Raw genomic sequence first — 19838 nt, forward strand, 5'->3', positions numbered from 1 at the left:
CTACATGATAAAAATACCTGAAAGGGTTCATGGAGGCTCAAAGTAAATCTCAGTAGCCTCATAAAGAGGATTTGTTTCAGAGTTTAGATCACAGTGACACAATTAGAATCTTAGATAGTGCTTCTCTACTCAACCTCAGCAATCAAAACGCTTCATACAACATGTCTTATTCACCCATTTACACCAGTTCATACAAGCACTTTTTTCTGTCCAACATTCAGTCTGATGGATGTGTCAGAGGGCAATTTGCAATATCTTGGCCAAGGATATTTGGTATGCAGGCAGGGATCAAACCAGCAACAATTCTGATTACCTTCTGATTAGTAGATATCCTGGTCTACCTCCTGAGCTACAGTCACCCTGTGTTCGACAAACTGGTGGTTAAATGCAGTCACTCTGTCGTTAACTCACGTGCAAATCAGTGCTGTCGCTAAGCCCTTTATGCAAAACATGTTCAAATTCAAGTTAAGCCAGTGACTGAGCCAGTGTTAAAGGAAAGCCCGAATGATGTCTTCGTTTTATTGATTTTACTGTTAAGTACTGACCAGTCGTAATATTTCTCTTATCCAAAATGGGTGAAACCTTTTTTTTCCCTCCAGAATTCAAACAAAAGCTTGAGGTCATTTTCAGGTGTAATCATGTCCTAAAATTTATTAGCATTAGTCCCAAATTGGCTTCCATGGTGTCAGAATTCATTTTTCGAGCAATAGTTCTCCAGTCTTTCTGAAGGTTGTTCTCAGGTTTTTCTTTGAACACTGAACATCAGTGGGAACAGGTCTTCTGGAATAATGAATCCAAATTTTACATTTTTGAAGTAGGACAGAGGTACAGCAGTGAGTGTTTGCAGCCATTTTAAAAACATGCGGAGGCTCTGCCGTGGCTTGTGGCTGCATTTCAGGCTGTAGCATTGGGAGTGGGAGAAAAACCCATTCGATTTTGATGCACCATGGAACACAATCTAGGAAAAATCTGAACAGTAACAGATTAATTTTTCATCATGACAATGATCCCACACACACCACCAATGCAGTAAAGGGATACCTGGATAGAAAAAACACACAATGAAACACTATCAGTCATCGACTGGCCTCGCCAGAGTCTAAATCTAAACATTAGAAACATTAGTAGGGGCAATCATGGCTCAAGAGTTGGGCATTCGTCTTGTAATCGGAAGGTTGCCGGTTTGAGCCCTGGCTCCGACAGTCGTTGTCTCGGTCGTTGTGTCCTTGGGCAAGACATTTCACCCGTTGCCTACTGGTGGTGGTGAGAGGGCCCGGTGGTGCCAGTGTCCGGCAGCCTTGCCTCTGTCAGTGCGCCCCAGGGCGGCTGTCATCACCAGTGTGTGAATGTGTGTGTGGAGAGAAGAGCTGCCCCAGCTGTGTTTCCCTCCTGTTACCCATTCCCTGATTGCTCCCTCTGTGTATTTAAGCCCTGTGTTTCTCTGTGTCAGTGTTGTGATCTACCCTCATATATGCTGTGTGGTCTGGCTGCCTGCTTGCTTATGTAAGTTTATTTGGATTTTTGTTACGTTTTGCCATCCAGCATTAAAAGCTGAGTTTTGAAATACACTTTTGCCTACCGTGAGTCTGCACTTTGGGTCCACTACTCCTGCCTGCACACAGCTGTTCATGACAATTTGTATTTTCTGTTGTACAGTTCATTTGCTGTTATGGATAAAAAGTGTCTTTTTTTTTTTTGTTTCAAAATAGCTGATAACTATTCGCTGATAGCTGCCAGCATCTGCAAACAAATATAATTCTATAAAGTGGTTCTATATAGTGTGTAACTGTTAATATAGAGCGTTATTAAATTTATTGCTAATGCAATCATATGGCACACTGGCTTCTGAGGAAATTTTAGATGGCACTCATCAGAAAGGTTGCCTACCCCTGGTCTAGACTTTCACGCTTTACCTTATACACTGTATTTCCATTTATGTTTGCACGTTTTAACTGATCACTGCACCCATTTCCCAATTTTCCAGGACAATACAACGAAAAAGAAAAAAGGCTCACCCTACTTATCAAAATACAAAGTCATGCCATTGGCTAATGATCAAGTGGACTGGCCCATACAATCTGAGCGCTTAAAGAGCTTTCTACTACAATCTTCCTGCCATCCACATTCATACAATGCTTTCATTCTATGTCTTATAAGCACTTCATCCAAGAAGGACACACTTGCACTCTGATGGACACATAAGGGCAACTTCACTTTGAAACACGCTGGAAGATCCAGACACTGACCGTGGGTTAACAGTAGGTCAACCAACCACTGTACCTTCTGATCAACAGCCACTTCTGCCCTTACCTGAAAGTCTAGGCTGTGATTATGTATACAGGGAAAAAATAATAATTAACTTGCTTATCTGGCTCTGCATTTTTATGCCAAATCCACCAGAGTTGTTGCCTGTTTATACACACAACAGTCAAGAAACCATGTTTAACACCAAAACAGCTTCAGAATTGACTCTCTCTGTTTTGTCCTTCACCAGTTAACAAAATACTCAACTTTACCTGATAAATACTAGCAATGTGGTTCTGGGCAATGTAAACATCTATTTCTGCTGGTCACTGTTGGAGCAAGCAGTAAGGCTGAACCAAAACAAGCTGAAAAAATGCTAAAATACAGCCCCCCTTACATTCTATACAGAGATACAGTTGACATGTGCGTTTTATACCACAGTTAGTCAGAAAAGCAGTAAATATGTAAACAAAGCTTATCTGATTTACTAGTGAGACACAGCACAGAAATGAGTTGGGTAGGTGGATGATTGTGTATAGTGTAAAGCGCTTTGGGGTCCTTAGGACCAAGTAAAGCGTTATACAAATACAGACCATTTACCATTATTGAAGTAGTGTGGGAATATCTTGACAGAGAATGGAACAAAAGGAAGCCAACATCCAAAACAGGCTCTGGAATGACCTCCAAGAACCCAGAAAAAATATTTTACTTAACTACTAAGAGATTAAAAGACAGCTTGCCTACAACAGTCTAGACTAAGCACCCTAAGAAGGGCTAACTGATGGCACGACCATAGCTGGACTGGCCATTGGGCATACTCGGGCATGCTCGGTGGGCCGATGATTTTTTTTTCTTTTGTAAGGGTATAAAAAATGAAAGGTGGTGGATTGGCCAGATACTGGCCGGTGTGTAAAAATAACTCAGTTGTTTGGTGGTGGCTATGGCGGAGCTTCCACAGGGAAAAGGGAGGCAGGAGGAGCAGAGACCCAAGGCAGCACCGGTCCGAGTGTCAGGTGAACTGAACTTCAGGTAAGAAGTTATGACCTGCAGTCTATCTGGGTCAGATATAAATCAAGTTTAGGTGTAGTTTATTTTCGTTGTGCTGACTTTTTACAGTCAGTTACAATAACTCGTACTGCGTACTAGCTAGCATGACAGAGTTTTCATCAGCATTGTTGTAGCGAACTTTATTTTATTCATAAGGTTAGTTAGTAGAGTCGCCAACCCGCATTCGTCCCGCATTCAGAGAAAAATATTACGAGTTTCGTATTGAGCTGAAAAGGAACAGTTTGTCCCGTACTTCAGCTAGAATGGAAAAAGACACAAAGCTGGAGTTATTCTGTCGTTACGCTGCACAGCTGCCTCTTCTCTCCCCTCTCTCTCCTGTTGCTACTTCAATCATGAAACTGATCAATGATCAGCTGATCGGCTTTTCTCTCTTCTTTGTTTATCGCCCACTTTGCGCCAGAAAGAGGAAACCGCCGAATGTTGCGCTAAACAACAGCAGCACGTTTAAGCTTGATCAGCTGTTGTTAGAATTTATTTAATATTAATTTCTAGTATCAGCTGATGTTTGCTGGAGCCACAGCTGTAAAAGCTGCTGGTCATGATATCGGTTTGGTTATCTGGTGAGAGGGAAACATGAAGATGAAACCCGGAGATGTCCTTACTGAATCATCAGAGCTGAACAGGTGATGGAGAAACAGGTTTACCTTTTAGGTGACATGAATGAGTTGAATGGAAGTTATGAACTGTTTCTGAGAGACAAATAACACCAAGTAGCTGACAGCTGGTAACTGTGCAGGGGTCTAGCAAAGTGTTGCCAGGGGGCCAGGTAGGGCATTAACAGGGAAAGGGGGGCACAAAGAAATACTTTCTTATTTTCATTTAAAATGTCTGGCTGTTATTAAATAATTATCTGAAGCTTACAACCAAAGTTTTTATCTGACGTAAAATGAATAGAAATCATACATATACCAACAAGACTGTACATCACTGTCACAATCGCGTTTGTTTTCATCCAAAGGCTTTATGGCTTTAATACCTGGTGGGCCGGTCTGTAGTCAAAATGCCCGGGCCAATTTTTTGTCCCAGTCCAGCCCTGGGCACGACACGCAGTGAATTAATCTGAGAAGGCGCATTAAAAAATAAATGGCCAGGCCAGCGGTGCACATCGCAAAATAGCTCGCATAGACACATTAGTTGTGCCGCTTCTTAATGACGGTATCTTAACCAACAACCCCAACTACCAGATTCAACTTGTAATTGGCTAAAAATAACTTAGCCTACTGGTGAGAGGGATGTTGTTAGCTTTCCATATTCCGACACTTCAAAAGCTTCAGGAGCTGTCCGCTCAGCGCAGCATCAGCACCACGGAAATACACGGATACATCCGTAGACTCGAGACAGAATTCACACTGCGTTTTTGGGGCTTTCAGGTGTATGGACCAATGTTTTATTTTCTGATCAAACCAGAAATCTTTAATGAGCAGCTGGATTTGTCTCGCATTAACTGGCTGAGTTAATGCCAGTTAATGCAACATCGAAGCAGCTGGAATCCATAGCTGTGCGTGTTCATGCAGCTTGCATTTTCACCTGCTGTACATCACTACCTGACAAGTTTAACTGTCTTCAGAACATTGCAGAGGCCTTATTGACAGTATTTGGCTCTACATATCTGTGTGAGCAGATTTTCTCTCACATGACTGTCCTCAGGTAGCTGTCTGAATGCTGGACACTCGGAGACCTGTGTATCTGAGTGGGAGACCAGAGATCACATTAACATGTGTATCCCTGTATTAACAAACATGCCATATTGGCCCAGTTTATTTTACTTATCATTGTTGTGAGGAGACCATAAATAGCATTTGTGTTAGGATGCCTGGGTCGTTGACCCAGAGGTTTGAGTTTATTATATTATTTATCTTTTCTAGTCTTTGGTTTCTTTGTTAGAGTTCTTTCTTATGGTTTATGTCTCTGTGTAATCCTTAGTTGCTGTCTCCCCTGTCTGTGATATCCCCATGTCCAGTCAGTGTCTGTCTGCCCTGGTCCCACGTCTCTGTTCCCTCTGTTGTAGTGCCTGCCTGTGAGTCTGTGTCTTTAGTTCAGTCTGTGTTATGTTTCCTGTTTTATTTTGAAGGTCCATGTCTTATGTTAATATATCTGGTTTCGCTTCCCCTTGTCTCGTTAGGCCTGATTTGCCCCAGCTGTGTTTCCCTCCTGTTACCCATTCCCTGATTGCTCCCTCTGTGTATTTAAGCCCTGTGTTTCTCTGTGTCAGTGTTGTGATCTACCCTCATATATGCTGTGTGGTCTGGCTGCTTGCCTGCTTGCTTATGTAAGTTCATTTGGACTTTTGTTACGTTTTGCCATCCAGCATTAAAAGCTGAGTTTTGAAATACACTTTTGCCTGCCGTGAGTCTGCACTTTGGGTCCACTACTCCTGCCTGCACACAGCGACACCTGACACTTTCCAGCCTTGTAATACCTGCAAGTCTCTTTTAGGCAGCTAAATAAAATCCAGGATGCTATGCCTGAAAAGGTGGGTACAGCTTTATTGCTCACCTATAGAACTTTCTTTCCCAATTTTCCAGGACAATACAAAGAAAAAGAAAAAAGGCTCACCCTACTTATCAAAATACAAAGTCATGCCATTGGCTAATGATCAAGTGGACTGGCCCATACAATCTGAGCGCTTAAAGAGCTTTCTACTACAATCTTCCTGCCATCCACATTCATACAATGCTTTCATTCTATGTCTTATAAGCACTTCATCCAAGAAGGACACACTCGCACTCTGATGGACACATAGGGGCAACTTCACTTTGAAACACGCTGGAAGATCCAGACACTGACCGTGGGTTAACAGTAGGTCAACCAACCACTGTACCTTCTGATCAACAGCCGCTTCTGCCCTTACCTGAAAGTCTAGGCTGTGATTATGTATACAGGGAAAAAATAATAATTAACTTGCTTATCTGGCTCTGCATTTTTATGCCAAATCCACCAGAGTTGTTGCCTGTTTATACACACAACAGTCAAGAAACCATGTTTAACACCAAAACAGCTTCAGAATTGACTCTCTCTGTTTTGTCCTTCACCAGTTAACAAAATACTCAACTTTACCTGATAAATACTAGCAATGTGGTTCTGGGCAATGTAAACATCTATTTCTGCTGGTCACTGTTGGAGCAAGCAGTAAGGCTGAACCAAAACAAGCTGAAAAAATGCTAAAATACAGCCCCCCTTACATTCTATACAGAGATATAGTTGACATGTGCGTTTTATACCACAGTTAGTCAGAAAAGCAGTAAATATGTAAACAAAGCTTATCTGATTTACTAGTGAGACACAGCACAGAAATGAGTTGTCTCTCTTCAGTTGTGTTGACAAAACAAACTGACTTTTTTGCCAGAGGCTGCCCTCGCGGGGAAACTGAAAAAGCAGCCTTACCTGTCACAGAGGTGGTTCACTGCACCGTATGAGTCGCAGGAACAGGGCTGGCAGCCACTGGTGCCATTTGTGAAGTAATCCTCCTCGCAGTCCTCACACTGCAGACCAGTGTAGCCCTTCACACACGAACACTGACCGGTGCTCTTGTCACAGTCGTCGGGATGTGAAATCCCCTCAAAGTCACTGCTGCAGTTACAAAGGATCTCTGAGTGAGTGGTGGCTGGGGTGTGACAAAAAAACAGGAAAGACAAAAAAAATGTAAATAACGCATGAAGGACAACAGTAGTGAAAGCAGGTCAGTACTGACCACACTACACAATGATGAACATTATTTATTTCACAAATATTATTTCACAACAAAACATTTCAAATGCAACAAGCAGTGACTTGTGTAATGTGCAAAACAGGGATTTTAAAACCTTTTTGTTGTGACCCTTAAAGATGAAAATGCATATGTTTCCTTCAAAGTCATAAACCATTCAACTTTTCATCTATAATTTTATTTTTTTTTACCCTGGTTTCACCCTGCTTGTTCAACACTTTCTCCTTTTCACTCCCTGTTTGTTTAGGTCTAGCAACAAACTACTTTGTTGGGATTAGGTAAAAAAAACAAAAAACATTGCGGTTTGGGTTAAAATACATCCTTTCACAATGTTAACCATATCTTAGACAGCAAACCTCTCCCATCGGCAACAAGTGTCTTTGCCATTTCCTTGGATACCACAGTTATGTGTCCCACAACTGTGACAACCGCTAGCAGATCTATACAGTCCCGATCAAAAGGTTAAAGCGCTTGAAAAATGGCAACAACAAAAAAAATATCATATTTTGTACGGTTGGATCTTAACGAGGTTCTAACAAGCTTGGAACCAAGCTTTAACATGGAACAAGGAGAAATGGGAGTGAGACAAAACATTTGTTTGAGCATGCAATTTATTAAAAATAACACTTAAAGTGAAACTTTTTGCATTTGGAGGTCTCTAAAGTTACACCACACCCTCTCCATGACCCTAGATAGGTCACCAGTGACTTGAGCCCTACCCCACGAAGAACCTTCAACAAACTCTGAGTGTAAAAGTAAACTCTGAGTTGATTAACTCTAATCTGTAACTGAGTTCCCTGTTCCAGACCAGCTGATCAGAGCAAGTTCAGTCATTTCAGAGCATGTTCATGCGCACATTCAGCTGCACATGCATGAATGTGGAAAGGACAATCTGCATTTGTAATCCGGTGGCCTGAGAGAAATGAACACATGTCAGTACTGACTATGATATTTACCTGAAATCACAGCAAGGAAGAGGAGTAATTATAATCATCTTGAGATACTATGTCATCTTCATAATAAGTATGAATGTTTAATTAAAAAAAAAAAAAAAATAGATACAAAAAAATAAATGTCTGCTGGCATCTTTTACCCAACTTGAAGTGTCATTAGATGAAGCTGGAACCCTAATTTAGGTTTGATTTGTGAATCTAATTATTCAAACTGTAGGAGTCAGAAACGGAGGATTAAAATATGAAGAAACAGATCACAGTTTACTGATAGACCTGCTGTTAATTACCCAGATAGCAAAAGATCATTTTGTTTTTTCAATATTTATTCAGTAAAAATTGAATCTACTGGAGTACTATAACAACCTCACTTTTTTTAAAAATACAATTTTTTTTATTTTTTATTTTCCCCACTACTGAATAAAAACCCCTTAATGAGATTTACAGAAAAACTCAGCTTTTATGTTCCCTTGTTAACCTGATCTAACAGCAGCTTCCCTTACAAATGATGGCTCTCTTACAGTCATAACAGAGATGCTGTACGTTACTTTCCGTGGAGCTTGCATTGAATAAAGACTTGGAAAAGTACTATTAGTAAAGCTAAACATGATTTTACTTCAATACTTCAATACAGTCTTGGGGGATCAGCCATTTTAAATAAGGAGCACAGATTGTGCCAGGGAGTAAGCCATTATGAATGGATCTAATCAGAGGAGCTAAGAAATGATGAGAACCAAAGATCCGGGCCTGACTCAGTCAGAATCCGTGATCCATATCCATTTTGGATGTCAATGTGAGGACGCCACTTGCACTTGGCCTAACCCATGCAAGTGTTTGTAAAAACCCACTGAGACATGTTCAGACTGAATTTCAGACCATGTACCTTTCAAAATGTTGTTTTATAGAGCCTTATCTCAAAGATCCCAGCTGTGACAGGCATTTTTTATGACTATTACCATTTACTATATGACAAGTTATTCATCATTGATCAGTCTTCTCTGTCTAAAGACCCTTTTCTTTAAATAGTGATTGCTACAGTAAGGCTCAATAGATGTTTGCAGTGGACAAAAACAGGCTGTCACTCTGATAGCTCCATTACTGCCTACAGAGTCAGAGTTAGCAGGATGGAGACTAAAATTTATTTAATATTCCGAGTAGATAATAACTCTGTCCTTATATACTGACAACTGAGTGAATGTCATAGCACTCATGTTAATTAAAAAAGCACACTAACATCTAAGTGTTTGTAAAATGAATTATGCTTTTACAGCAACTTTATGAATGAGGAAATGTGGCATCACACAGGTGGATCAGGTGCAGCAAGAGGGGAAGAGTGAGGAAGAAATTGAGACTTTGAAGTTTACAGAGTCTGTTACCATGGTGACTGATTCAGTTTTTCCTGGAACAGAAAACCCAGAATTTCACTCATCTCAGTTCAAACATTTGACCTAATGTTTTAAGCCTTTTTATAGCTGATCATGCTGTCACTGTCATTGCAGCATTCCACAGCTAATGGAATCGGCGTGATGCACTGTGTTTGTAAAGAGCGAAGTCTTTATGCTAGCATTTGTCATAAACCAGTTTAGCCCAACATTACACAGACACCTGCCTTACACATTTACTGAATCTGGAAACTTTGGAACTGGTAGTGGAAGAGAAATTTAATTTGAAAATGGACCAAATGTGAGCATGCCCAGAAATGAAGACACTAGGTGCTGCCCTGGCTTCCACCATCGTTCACTTTAAGCTGCACAATCGAACCACAGTCCACTAATATCATCTGTGTCTAGGAGCTGCCCACTGTGTTGTGCTAAAGAAGTGCACAAAGTTACACTTTGCTCATCCAGATTTTTCAAATGAAACCTTGTCTTTCTTTGGCTGGTTTCTGTTTTGTTGAAAGCACAATTCACTTATGCTTCAAAAAAACAAAAAACAAGATTCCCATCTCATGGAGACTCTAGACAGTCTAGAGATAAGTGTGCAACTGTGCTGCATATGGAGGATGTAATGACAGACATGTGGATGAATCCACAGAGTGCCAATCTATTATTCATCTGATCTCAGGCTAGGTGTGGCAACTGAAGGCTCGACTGTGTGTCTCCATTCTGTGCTCAGCAGTGAGACAAAGAAAACAGACAAATAAGAGAGCAGAACAGCATGTTTTTATATGTGGTGTGCACACAATATCTCAACTAACATTAAGAGAGGAAAGGACAGCTAAATTTTAATGCATTCCCGCTCAGGCGTCCTACTCAGATTATACTCGTCTGCCACTGCTGCTTGGAGTTTTATGTAACTAATAAAGGCCTGTGGTTACGCAAGCTTGTTGAATATACAGTCTGGGCCTTTGCTACAGCAATGTCCGCATAGGAACTGTCAGTTCTGATCACGCCTGAAAATGTGTGCGATCCAGTGAATGCATCACCCCTAACACACGCACAAAGTTCATTCTTAAAACCCAGCTTCCGCTAGGTGTGAGATGATTCTGTGAGGCCGCGGCAGCAAGTTTGATTTAGATTGCACTGGAACTGCGTGCAGCGAGGAAGAGAAGGTGAGGAGGAACCGAAGCAAGAGTTCATCTTTCTCCTATTTAACTTGCTGTAAAGGGTTGTGACAGCATGGCTGCTGGTATTCAGGAACAGACAGTGGCAGACTGCTCGCCATGAAAAAAGAAAAAGAAAAACAAAACAACTGCCTCCTGTCCTGCCTAATTTAGAGCTTGCTATGGTGAAAACAATCATTGTGCTTTGAGATTTGTTTGGAGAGTCAAAACGCATTATCTTCCATGAAGCACTGGGAGACTTTGCAAAGTAAAGCTGTGGAAAAACACCACATGGTATTGGTCTATGGGGCCTCTGCCCTGGAAGAGAATCTACTGAGGTAGCCGAGCGAGGCGTTATCCCGAATGATGTGATGATGTCGTGTGAGTGGCCTTCACGCTACAAGAATAGAGAGTTTGGAGGGTTTTGAAGTTACAAATCTAAACAAGGCCAGCTGAAGTTTCCATTTATGACCTGACACGTGGCCATGTGTTTCATTTTGACCTCACGGTTCACGTAACAAAGTGGATCAAATGACTTAAAAGGAGAAATGACTAAATGCCTCACTAACATGAAAAAGGATCCAGGAAGCAGTTTGGTAAATATGCTGCATTTTGACTGAACACTTCCTGCACTCTGGTAGAGTATATTTGCATGAATCGCAGTTCAAAAATCTTTATTTATCTGCTCGCGTGCAGAACCTGTTTTTCCTCTTTGGGCTAACTTTTTTTTCTTATTGGCTGTCAATTATGAACAGAAGGTCTGAACAGCAGGTGGGTGGGGCTTCTGTGATCCCAGCCAAAGTTCAACATTTTAACTTTGTTGCTCACTCATTTATTTCTAGCTCCATACTTCAATCCTTGAACTCTACTAGAGCAAGAAAACCATTCTTAGTTAACATATACTAGGCCCTGGCTCACCTCCTCAGTTCGCCTTTTGACAGAGACAAAGCTGTTTGTTTCATTCTGCTTTACTAGCGACTGTCTGTTCACTTTTGTGCTCATAGCGAGAGCTGACCATATTAGGGATATTACCTCTATATAACCAAGAGCACAAAAAACAGCCTGAAACTCAGTGTTTAGAGCTGTAGCCTGAGCTTTTAGCTGATAGGGATTACTTGTAGGTACATTAACCTCATTATTTGAACAATCATTCCTTTTTAATGTGAGCATCCACCATTGTGACAGTGTGCATATGACAGAAAATAAGGTAAACCAATTCAAAAGCTTATTTTGTCCAACCAGAATGCTTATGGCCCAAACAGACTTACATATTTATTACTTACATATTATGAAAAGAAAAACTCGAAAACTGTTTTTTTGATAACGTTTAATCAGTATCAATAGAATTTTTTCTTGTTTATGTGCCATGTTATAGACTTATAGATACTCACAGCTAACTATAACAGTAAAACTACTTACATGTGAAATGGATAATGCTGATGTGGATGTTACTTTGTAAAGGGCCACTCGCGTAAACACTGTTGCAGACCAAGCAGACCCCCATGCCTCCACCCCCTGTTGAAAAAGCACTTCCTGATGGTGGCAGCCTCTTGGCTTGACGAACAAGACAAAGACTCCAGGGTGTTTATGTGGCCTCTAAGCTCCCACAGGATCCCCTGCTAACATGCAGGTACCTGACAACACAGATGAACACCTTGAGGGATTCCATTTCCATAACATAACAGGTCAGAGCTGGGGAATATTGTGCTTGTGTTCATTTCTGGAATACAGTTGTGATCCAGCACCAAGAAATAACCTCTGAGCATCCACCAGGTCAACGGTGATCCACTTGGCAGCAGAGTTAGTTTGTATTTTAGATATATGCCACTTTCAGAAACTAAAACATGTTGCCTCTCAAATTAGGCCTCTTATGTATATTTTAGCATAACGCTACTTCTGTTATAAGGTTAAGCCAAAATCAAACTCGAAACAGTCAAAATGGAAGATGTTCTTTAACAATGTTCCACTGAACATTTGTGCATCTTTAATGGCCCATCTACCAGGAGTTCAACCAGAACCCAAGCTTTACTTCTTTCCTCCCAAACCAGTCAAATCTGGAGATTTCTCAATAGCCATTTATGGCTGCAGTACACCACAACCAGCTTTCTTAATCCGCCACCATCACTAGGATTAATGCTGACAGTCAGGTAGGACACAGTGAGGAGAACAAAGGGGTCACTGTAAAAAAAACATGACTAGATTGGACCCCCTGGTGTGGGGAAGCCAATATCATTCAAATACAGTAGCCTGAATTTTACACTTAGGTTCAGGAGGTGTGCAACTGTGTGTGTACGTGTTGGTGTGTGTAGTGCTCTATAAAGCTACAAGCAGAACACAGTGTGGCCCGGGGAGATAGGGGATGAAGCTTTTACAGACAAAAAGGGAATAGACAGTGTTGAACAAGAACACATAAAAACCATTTTTATGTGGTTACAACAGGATAAGGGCAAAAGAAAGCCAAAGCACGAAGACACACCATCTGCTGAAGGTGAATTTTGGACATTTGTGCGGTATTTGTGGCAGACTGGAGAACAACACCATGGATGCTGAGATGTGTGTGAGGTGTGAGAGGAGGAGGAGGGGGCAGACTCCCCCACTGTCATTGCTCATTCATGGCTTGGCCTGCCTAGCCATTTTGCTTGGATGGCCTTGTTCTGAATATGCCAAGCAAACAACAATGGAGAAGATGAAGCAGCTATATGAGCAGCGTATTCCCTGTCAGCTGCAAACATGGCTGCTCTGACTATACAGAATCAAGGCTTGGATGAATTCTCTGTGAATTGGAGAAACTGAGTGAACAACAACAGGATTACACACCCCCTCAAGCCCCCCACACCCAACCCCAACAACGTAATATATGTCACACTCGTCCTAAAATAATAATAATTAAAAAATGAAACCCTATGTTAGAACGGAGCTGTGCAGGGGAAGCATCTAGGCTCTTGCTTATTTTCAAAGGGGCACACTATGCACTCTGAGGCGTCTGCCCATTGTTGCAATCTGGTTAATTCGGTGGATGCGTCAAACCCACGGAGCCACCATCCGAGCCTACTGATGTGACTGCGCAACACAAACGTTAAATCTGCAAAGGTTCCTGCTTCACAGGACTCACCCTGGCTGCTCTCCACTGAGGTAACAGATGTGTCGATATTATCCGCAGCCCAGGCATCGTTGGCCGTGCGCTGGGAAACCATGGACACCAAGGTCTGCAGCATTTTCTCCGGAGTGAAGAGGGATGTTCGCGCGTCGGCGGACCGCTTGCGCACGCCGGTTAGCCTGGAAAACGGTGTTGTTTGTTCTTTAGTGTATGGGATTATTCCAACATCAGGGGCGTGAATTGTGCTGGTGGGGGTGGGTGTCGGGTCCGTGGTTGGCGTTTTGGAGATGGCCGTGGTGGTGGTGGAAGGATCGGCTGAAACAATAGTCGGCAACGGTGCGAGTCCGGCTGAAGGCGAGAGAGTGAACCAGCTCTCTGGTAAACTGCGAAGCATGTCGTTGCGGAAGGTATCCCAGGCATCGGAGGCTGAGCCGCTTTTCCCGGAGATAGACGACGCATCGTAGGTACTGATGCGGGGCGCAGCTTCAGAAAACCCACTATATACATACAAAATAAATAGTAAAAGCAGAGATATGTACATCATTAAGGACGTTAACGTCATGTTCAGCCTCAGCTCTCCATGTAAGCCCCAGTAATGGTCTTCCTCAGACCGTTCCCTGAATGGACGTGTACTCCAGCATTGATGTCTCCCGGCGGCGTACACTGCTGTTTGTTGCCCTATGAACCACCGTCAACACTTCACCTGCGCTGCAACCTAGCGCGAGCCATTCCTCAGATCGACGTACCAGTGAGCCAATGGGAGCCCAGGAAAAATGCCCACGGGGCATTCGATCGCTCGTTGATTGGATAGTCCCTTTTTCACGCCGCAGACAATAAGTTGTAAATTATCAAGTGTCTCAGCCTCCCCGAAAATTATAACCGGTTTCCATTCATGAATTTTTTGTATTGATAGGGTACTTTGTAAAAATAATGTGGCAAATATAAGTTTATTATTTTTTGTCCCATTTTACACCTCAGTATGCGCCCGCTTAGGTATGGAAATTTCCAATAATTGCTGGCCTAAAGGTCCAATTATTGCCTTGCTCTTAATAACACCACAAGCATTAACTGTCATAAAATTTACTAGCATCATTAAAAAATTTCCTGGAGCTACTCTTCCTGAAACGCAATCTACAGCTTAATAAAAAGCTCTGTGTGAAATAAAGGTGACTTGGGCATAAGTTTGAGTGGATCATGGGTATTTTCTCTCCTGACGTATGTGAAAACGAACACATTTTTGCTAAACCCTGGTTGTGAAACCGCATAATCCATATTCCATGTCCTCACCAGTGACATGGTGGCATATTTGGGCCAAGCATCAAACAGGAAGCTGACCATGGAAAGCGCAGGCTGCAAAAGATCACGGGTTAAACAGCGGGCAAGCTTAATGTACTACATGTACAACAACTAAAGCAGTAATACCATTTTTCCGTTTTTAGTTTTCTCATTTACCCAAAATGGGACAGCAAGGCTATGAGCGAATGGGACCGTGCTAAGGCTTTGCTAATAAAAACGTGTGAGTCCATCAAACATTTAAACGCAGCGTAACCATCACCTAGTCATGGTTAAAAAAAACCCCACAATGAAAGCTGTACAAGCCTTCTACCAAGAAGATGGTTTGTCAGGTCTTCAGTGTTGTTATCCAGCAGATGTGATGTGGGGAGAGCTATAGTCAGAGCATGCTGCTCCTTTAAATGTGTTTTTATATTGCATAATAATCAAAATGAGTCCGGTTTTAATATTGTATTGTTTTAAAAAATTTATAAAAACAAATAATTATCTTTACATACCTGTTTTTCTTCATCGTGTTTTCAGCAATACCTATCTTGCATGTGGTGAAATTGTCTAGAACACACTGACAGGTTTAATGTTGCATTAAAATACTCACCCGTAAGAATTATAGGACACTTGTTATTATAAAACAACAACAAATATGTAAATTAATTATATTCAAGCAACACATTTCCATTTTTGTTCCACTAACAAAGACCAGACCACTTAGAAGATGTTTGGTTTATTAAAAATATAAAAGAGTAAAGCTGGAAAAACTCAGGGTGCAGAGTGTCCTCCTGTGAATCCTATGGTTCCTGTGCTGAGAGAGAGTTACAAGAAAGAAAAAGAAACACAGTTCTGGGATGGAGGTAAATGCATTAGGAAATGAGGTGCCGTTTTCCTTTGAGCTGAGGGTGGCCCCCGCAAACCTCTCTGCAGGATACCCAGCTACTTTAGTTCAATTTTATATAAATAAAATAGAAATGAATTCCACCAGGAATGGAATTATTGTGACACTACAAAAAAGCAAAGCTTTATATTTTATAGATTGTTATTTATGAGTCAATTTATTCATTTTACAATCAGTTTTCATTCCTAATTTTTCTAAGGAAACAACAAAAATGTGCCTTCAAAAGTAGAATGAAAAAAATTCTGCAGCATAATTGATTACTAATTGATTTAGTAATTGATTATTAAATCAGTAATAACATGCACTGCCTTAACCACCCAAATATTCCCTAAAAATATGGACATCGTGCCACTTCAAACATACAGTTAATATCTGCAGTATTACACATATGCGTCACATGTTGATTTTATAGCAAGCAAGTTTTTAAAATAAAAAAAGTTAAGAAAACCCTTTATTCGTGATGTTTTCTCATATTTGTTAGCTGTTCACAGTGCCCGGTACTGGTTAGAAGAATTCTCCAAAAGTTGATTCTGTTCATTTGAACGTAACGTTTTCAGTGGGAGAAACGTTTCGTCACTTATCCAAGTGACTTCTTCAGTCACAGCCGACTACATGTTTCCCCAATCTTAAAAACAGTACATTTGCATAATGACTGAAACCAGCCCACTGAAGGAACAATGGACTGGTTTCCTTCAGTGAGGAAACCTGCAGTCAGCTGAGACTGAAGAAGTTACTTGGATGAGTGACGAAACGTTTCTCCCACTGAAAACGCTACGTCCAAATGAACAGAATCAACTTTTGGAGATTTACTTACCTGGATGATTGAGAATGCATCAAGACATTAGAAGAATTCAAATGTTCAATTACTGTATATGCTGTAGATCTGTTTGCAAAAGTAGTTTTTCCACACTTGACACTTGTTAAGTAATTTGTTGATGATACTAACGCTCTCCTTTGCAGCGCTCCTCTCCTCGCTGCTCCAGATTTCATGTGCCATCTTAAACTCGAGGTGGATGCCAGTGCTGTGTGGGCTGGAGCAGTGCTCCTGCAGGAGGATTCACTCTGTTACTTCTCAAAAAGCAACCATCAACTGCACAATAGTACAGCTGAAAAAGATATCACCCAATATGTATTTATTTATATTTACTCCTGAAATGTTTGTTGAGAGGATTTTGTAAATAATCTTTGTTAAGTAGTGAACTGTGAATATTTCACCACAGCACATTTCAGCAGAAGTGAGTCGTTTTTTGTTTGTTTTTTTTTTTGTTTACCTTTGGTTCCTCTTGTTCATTGATAGGGAGCCTAGATTAGAGAACTGTCTTTTTTAAAATTTCTGTTGTGGAAGCTCAACAGAAGTTTTTTTTTTTATGTTTTGGCATTGCCTACTTCCAGAGCAAAGAAACTGATTCTAGCATCTTAAATGGTATTGTGCTGTTGCTCTTTTCTTGGGGCTGGTGAGGAGTAAGGATTGGGGAGTCACGTTATGTTTAGGTTGTGCCTACGCAAAAGTTTAGACGTTTATTTTAAGGTCACCACAGGAAGTAAGGGTATGGTCCCTTGATTTCTTGTAGTCAGTTTATGATTGGCAAGTGTTTGTTGCCCCCTAGTGGCCTCATGGGGCGATAACAAGTCAGTTTGTTAGAAAAGCTCGGAATCATATGGCCATATTCAGAAACGGTAGTGTAGCACACGTGTATACTGTGAGCAACACACATGATCCGTTACACCAAGGAAAAATACTGAAAGCACGCGCACGCGCGCGCACACACACACACACACACACACACACACACACACACACACACACACACACACACACACACACAAAGAAATGAAAAAAAGAACCATATTTAACAATTCATGTAATTTGACAATATTTTGAAGGTGTTCACCAGAAATATTTTTTTATGTTACTGTGTCCAAGCCAAACTGCTTATCCTGCAAAAGATACAGAGAATTGTCATGCAACACTTGAATAACACAAAACTACTACACTCAGTTTGTTTTGCAAGATGTTTCACAAAATAAAAACACACATTTGATCAAAACACATCATATACAGATCCAATATGTGATTAAAAATAATGACGTCACATATAATCTTTAAATGTGCAGTTTATCAAGTTTCACCTAGCAGTCTATACCTGCCTTCTCCTTTCTTTTCTTACATCTTTCTCCATCTCTGCAGTGAAGTTAGCTCTAATTTTTTCTCTCCCTGTGAGTTCCTGTGATTTATTTTTAATTTTATGTCCCAGGTGTGTGTTACTGGGGCTACAGTTGCCGATACACTGTGCATTGTTTTTGTACTATATCTTCTATTATGTCTTCCCTAGTTCAGCTTTCACAAGAGTATCCTCAGGGCAAATTGTGTAATAAATGATGCAAAGAAATTCAGTGTGCTTCAGGGTACTATTTAATATTAATATGTTATTTAGTATTAGTGTTGTTTCAAAACATTACTGATGGAAATGACCATTTAGCAGTGCTTAAGAAAAGGTGTATGACTTAAACTGAGATTTATTTTACATTATTCCCAGTATTAAGATGAATTGACAGGTTTGAGTTGGATAAAAGGAACCAGCTCCAGAACAATTCACCTCAATTGGAAAATAAAGATTAAGTAAATTCTAATTTCAACAATTTCCCTTCATTTCACGAAGAAATAGTCTGAAAACAGAAAAGGGGATAGTTAGAAAGACTTATGTGTGTGAAGGGTTCAGATTTACATATGGGCCCCAGTTTTATACTCCATTAGACTCCACCAAAAACCTGCCAAAAAAGTTATTTTTACGGTAAGTATCGCTGAAGAATCCTTAATAGCTGCACAAATAATGACATGAAGAGTTTTGTCCCATGCAGAATTCACTTCCTGCTCCTTTTGACAATGCCATAAAGGTCTGTGGTCCAGCTGGGCATGGCAAAGGTTAGCTGCTATCATCATATTTGCTCAGTATGTAACTGTTAACAGCATCAAAATGCTAAAACTATAATAAAGGCAAAGTCAAAAGATGCACCTCATCAATGTTTATAGTTCATGATTAAGAAAAAATTCAAGATTCAAAGATTCAAAGCATTGTCATGTGTACAAAGAAAATAATTTCTCTGTGCAATGAAATTCTTTCTCTGCTGTCCACACACAGATGCCGGTTAATATGTACAAATAGGACTAGAACAGATAAAATACAAATAGTATAAATAAATAGAGACAAAAATTGAAGTATTAAATAGATTTGTGTGCAAAAGAGCTATGAGCTTAATATGCTGGTTTGATATGTAAGATGACCTGATGTGAAAAAATTATTATTACTGTTAAAATAGGTCAGCTGTTCAAGAGTCTGATAGCAGTGGGGAAGAAGGAGTTGTGGAGTCGGGATGTTCTGGATTTCACACTTCTAAACCTTCGTCCCGAGGGCAGAAGTGTGAACAGTCTGTGTTGGGGGTGTGTGGGGGTCTTTGAGGATGGAGGCAGCTCTCCTCTGTTGCTGTGGCAGGGCATGGTTTGTCGCTCTGCTGCTGCGGCCCAGAGGAGAGAGCTGTGGTGTGCAGCAGGAGGTCGTTGAAAAGGTGCTGCAAAGAAGAAATAATTGTGCAAATATACAGTCATTCATCACGTGCTGAGTATCAGTAAGGTGAACAAGGTCTCACAGTTTGACGCTTATCCCATGGCCCAGGTCAGCAAGCTCCTGGACCGAGTAGGCACAGTTCATGTTTATTTATTCATCCAGGGGCTACTGGCAAATTTTCTTGGATTGGATGGATGGAGGTACAGTAACTGGTAAGTACATTCCTAAAACAAAAAAAAAAAAGAGGTGAGGCTGGTCTTGGGGCTTGCCAGTTACTACCACTGGTTTGTGGTCAGACCTGACCAAAAGGTGCCAAGGATCTTGTCCAGTGAATGGAGCAGTACCAGCTGGCATTTGTACAGGTAAAGAAGGCCCTCTATGGGGAACCCTTACTCTACACTACTCAATTTTCTCTCCCTTTTATTCATGAAATGCCTTGAATAGAGGGGTGGGGGCAGTTTTGTCCCAGCAGGTACTGGAGGTCGA

The 19838-nt window shown here is 41.0% G+C and overlaps 1 protein-coding gene across 1 annotated transcript in view; it reads right to left on the reverse strand.

The window, feature by feature from the left end:
- LOC146562154 (multiple epidermal growth factor-like domains protein 9) overlaps window positions 1–14312 on the reverse strand; it is a 41509-nt gene extending 27197 nt beyond the window's left edge. The window contains exons 1-2 of the mRNA XM_085293662.1: window positions 13623–14312; window positions 6697–6916 (exon numbers count right to left, since the gene is read on the reverse strand). Of these exons, the coding sequence (XP_085149788.1) occupies window positions 6697–6916; window positions 13623–14169 (767 nt within the window). The 5' untranslated portion in view covers window positions 14170–14312. The remainder of the gene's footprint in view (window positions 1–6696; window positions 6917–13622) is intronic.
- Between the last annotated feature and the right edge of the window lie 5526 nt (window positions 14313–19838).

The sequence above is a fragment of the Mchenga conophoros genome, linkage group LG12, assembly GCF_057382185.1.
Source record: "Mchenga conophoros isolate Kocher_MC1m ecotype Shallow Benthic linkage group LG12, M_conophoros_male_GT1.1, whole genome shotgun sequence".
Taxonomy (NCBI): domain Eukaryota; kingdom Metazoa; phylum Chordata; class Actinopteri; order Cichliformes; family Cichlidae; genus Mchenga; species Mchenga conophoros.